Below are 4,561 nucleotides of genomic sequence, written 5' to 3' on the forward strand. Positions count from 1 at the left end.
ATATAGGTATATACATATTTTTATATATCTTTTGTTATTGTATTCGGGATTTTGGGAAACGGTATTTCGATCTCTCCGTCTGTACACACAAACTGAAAGATTGACAATCGAGTTGACTTTGATTTTCTTGATTGGTTTTATTAATCACTTTGAATTTCCCTGTTGTTGAAATGTGCCGTATAAATAAACGTACCTGCAGGCGTTGAGACAACGGCATGTCAGAGTGTTCCAGCAGGATGGAGGTCTCTAATTGGCTGTTAGCCCGGGTAACTAAAGCGCTGCTGGTTCTGCCTTTTCCTGCCCGGCTCGCCATGACGTGTTCAGACAGGTGACGGTCATGTGACTCATCCGGGATGTCCAGGAGGAGGAAGACCACGTCGAATCGAGAGAGAAGCGCTGAGCCCATTCTGAAGACAGAGAATGCACAAATACAGATAAACCACTACACACACACACACACACACACACACACACACACACACACACACACACACACACACACACACACACACACACACACACACACACACACACACACACACACACACACACACACACACACACACACACACACACACACACACACACACACACACACACACACACACACACACACACACACACACTTTCTCAATCGCGAGTAAAGCTGCTTCAGAGCCACTATTTCAAGCATACTACGTCATTGAGTGCCGCCGAAGTACTGTTCCAATCTCCAGTATACTTGGAAATCTACCGAGCCCGGCGTACTCCGTTTGGAGAAATATCGAGTCTGCACATGAGTAGACTTCGCGGTCTTAAAATTCCCACAATGCTTTGCGCACGGACCAATTTCCCCAAATCTGTGGCGGAAGATGTAAGAGGCGGGGCCTCTCATATGACGCACACCTGCACACTTGCTAGCGTGTTCCACACTTCGTTTTCCGAATGTCAGGAAGTATTCTTGACTCGCTTCTGAAGCAAGATGCTCGGCAGACATGTGCTACCAAGCAAGCGTACTCGCGATTGAGAAACACCCACTAACTTTGAACCTTGGTACCACAATTACTTCGTCCAGCAGTTGCCAAAAAAACTATCAAAACTGAATCAGTGTTGAGCTAACTTACTTGAGGTTTTCAGAAACAGTCTTTCCTCGGTTGTAATGTCCTCCGATGGGGTTGGCAGCCGCTACGACCGACGTCCTGGCAGGAAGAGAGGAGACGATTCCAGCTTTAGCCAGACTCACAGACTGCTGCTCCATGGCTTCCAGCAGAGCCTGCTGCTGGTTGCCCAACTTATCAAACTCATCGATGCAGCACACGCCTAAAGAGAGCCGACAGAGGCAGTGTTTAACAGAGAGGGAGGCCAGGGAAGAAGATCATTAGATAAGCAACATGTGTCTTCTAGGCATTGAGAGTTAAAGGTCACCTATCATGCTATTTTTAGGCAATAGCATAGGTCTCAGATATATACAAATATATAAAAAACATGTCTATGAAGTGTTTTGCACAAAATACCAAACGGATCACCCATTCTAGCCATGCCTCATATCCCTCTATTTCACTTCCTGTTTCAAAAGTGCTGATTTTGGGTATAAAGCTTTAAATACAAAATAAAAAAGGAGGGGTCTGAGCTCATGCGGGACCCAGCAGCTACTGTCTAAACTAAATACTGCCGTGATGAAACGCCATATCATGGATTATCAAGGATTATTTCTGAAACAGTATGGAGCTCAAAGGCTTTCTCTCTTGCCGGTTATACCACAAGGTGAGTTCCTTTTTATTTCCTGCTTCTTCACACACATGCTCTCCAGTACAGGTTAGCTCTGAGTGTTAGCGATGCTAATGTAAACATGCACGACCATATTACGTCCAAACAGTCAGGGCATTGTTTCTGATAGCAACGTTTCTGATAGGGCCGTGGGTCCACATTTCAGATATTACGTCATATCGGACGCAAATCTGGATCAGCTCCGTTGTAGCCCCGTTTTTAGAGATTTGGGTACGGAGGAAAAGAGAGAGGGTTTATTTTCTAACGCTGCATGAGTTCCCCGACACACCGGGGACACATAGATGTATAAAAGACATCAAAAAGTGCATTTTACATGATAGGTCCCCTTTAATACTTTGTGTTACATTGAGCAGATCTGACTTCAAACAAACACACATGACTTCTGTGAGGATCTCAAGGCCACCATTATAAATAAACATACATTATTTGAACATAAGAAAGGCCAAAAATACACTTTGTAATAACATTTCCTCTCTTTCCTACCTTGGTCAGCCAGCACCAAGGCCCCGGCCTCTAGAGCAAAATCTCCTGTTCCTGCGTCTCTGGATAAACTCACTGTAAGTCCTAAAAAACAAGAACAAAACACAAAGAATGAGTGTCAGTGTGTCCACAAAGCCTGCATAATGTAAGTAGAGCAAGTTAAGACAGCTTACCTGTGGTGCTTGTGCTGTTGCCACAGACATAGATTCCTCTGGGAGCCACATTACACACTGCCTACACAGAGCACACGTAAATAAAGAAGTAAGTATTACTTTTTCACATTCAAACAGTCCAACTATCACAGAACAAGCAGAAGACCTGGATGGTTCATAATGTGGCAGAAGATCAGAAATGTATTTTGGCCATTCAGTGCTTTATAAACATTTGTTGACAGACAGGAAGTCAGTGTAAAGACCTCAAAACTGGAGTGATGTGATCCACGTTCAGAGTGTTTCCTGTGTTTTCTGTTACCTGCAGCATCTGACTCTTCCCCAGGCCGGGGTCTCCCACCATCAGGATGTGAGGGTCTCCTCTGACGGGGACGCTGTTCTTCCCCGTGTGTTTCTGTCGGCCTCCAAACAACACCAGGGACAGAGCAGCTTTCACCAGCTTGGGACACACAAACACAGACTGTTTTACTCATTCCTCTTCGCTGTTTTCTCATCAGCACAACAGCAAAGAAGGTGACTTGGGCCAATGTTAATGTGTTCTTTTGAAGAGGTCGCAATAGCCATTATTTAAGGCAAAATCGGAAGAACTCGAAGACTGACTGAGGTTGATCTCCCGTAACTTTACAGTAATTCACAGCCCTTTTTTGATACAAATCAAATAACGGCCCGTCCACACGGCAGCGTGCGTTGAAGCTTCAACGCTGCTTCCCATTCACTTTGAATGGGGTGACGTCAGGCTTTGCCGAACTGCATTGTGGTTCTGTCGCGGCGCTTTGCCTCTGTCGCTCGCTTCAAAAGTTGAGAAAAGTTCAACTTTTCAAGCTTCGACGGAAGCGTCAGCCAATCAAATCATATGCCAGTACAAGCTCTAGCCAATCAAACAGCGTGCTTGTGTGTCCGGGGCGGGAGATTCATGTGATTGGTTGTTGGTCGCGCTTCAGACACGCCCGCCGGCAAGCTTCAACGCACGCTGCCGTGTGGACACTGCGTTAAGGAAAATGTCCTGTAAACTGTATTCAACCAATTCACGAGTTTCAATTCAATTTTTTTATATTAATACAGTTAGTACAGCAATCATAAATGAACCTACCTCAGTGAGTCATGAAATGGTGTTTGTGTTTTCAATTTTGTAAGAAGTGTAATGCATTGACAACTCACCAGGTGGCCGTAGATGACAGGACACAAAGACCTGAAAACGAAGGAGAAAATCAGAGTACTGTTTTCAAACCATAATAAAGAGGAGAAAAAGTGTACATCCACAGTATCAGCCCTGTGTGGCTGTAATTCTTATTATGTAATACAAAAACAAATGTTAAATAAATTCAAAACAGCAAGAAAAATACCAAGTTTTAACCACGAGATGGGGCCAAAAAGAGCCAGGTGTGTTTCCTACATCAGAGGTTTTTACCCTCTGAACTCTGATCATGTTTGTGACACAGACTTGTAGTGCTATTTTGAGATTGTTTGACTAACCTAAGCTGTATTTGTGTGAAGGCTTAGCTGTTCAACTCACAGAGAAAACATGATGTTACTACTGAAGAAAAGCCAGGGAAAATCACTTTATACACATGAATCAAATGTCTGTGGTCTGAGTCAAACTACGAGTTGATATCCAAGACAGTTCTTACTTTTCCAAACAGTTAAGGTGTAATATTTAGGGTGATATGAATATCTTACTGTACGATGAGTCTCAGCAGGTCGGGCTGGGACTGGATCTCCTGGATGGCGTACAGCTCCTTCAGACTGAACTCCTCTCCTCCAGAGCGATCTTCAGGAGAGCCCTGGCCTGACTTGGAGTGATGACCTGCACATTAACAAGAAATAACACCTTATTACTTCGTTCATTTAAAAAAAACAAAAACGTAATAATTCAGTTTCGAACACACACGCTTCAGTACCTTTAGTATTGCTGACTGAAGTGGCATCGAGGTAGAGGAGGAACATACACTGATCCTTATTCCCCCGGGAACTACCTGCATACAAATTATGAGAGTGTGTCTTTTGTTTTAAACGACTACGACTTCATCTTCTCCGGATTGAAATCACTAGCTGGCACTAAAAGGCAAAAGCTTAACCGAAACCTAAACTCCCACTTTGGTTAGAAAGTGTGTGTGTGTGTGTGTGTGTGTGTGTGTGTGTGTGTG

General features: G+C 44.0%; 1 protein-coding gene across 1 annotated transcript in view; it reads right to left on the bottom strand.

The window, feature by feature from the left end:
• The window catches only part of mcm8 (minichromosome maintenance 8 homologous recombination repair factor), a gene marked incomplete at its 5' end in the record, with an annotated part of 12,022 nt that extends 7,632 nt beyond the window's left edge, over nt 1–4,390 (bottom strand). Inside the window, 8 exon segments of the mRNA XM_034135896.1 lie at nt 194–407; nt 1,104–1,299; nt 2,251–2,331; nt 2,421–2,481; nt 2,719–2,856; nt 3,576–3,606; nt 4,095–4,221; nt 4,316–4,390. Of these exon segments, the coding sequence (XP_033991787.1) occupies nt 194–407; nt 1,104–1,299; nt 2,251–2,331; nt 2,421–2,481; nt 2,719–2,856; nt 3,576–3,606; nt 4,095–4,221; nt 4,316–4,390 (923 nt within the window).
• Nucleotides 4,391–4,561: the final 171 nt, after the last annotated feature.

This window comes from Trematomus bernacchii, unplaced genomic scaffold, assembly GCF_902827165.1.
Source record: "Trematomus bernacchii unplaced genomic scaffold, fTreBer1.1, whole genome shotgun sequence".
Lineage (NCBI taxonomy): Eukaryota > Metazoa > Chordata > Actinopteri > Perciformes > Nototheniidae > Trematomus > Trematomus bernacchii.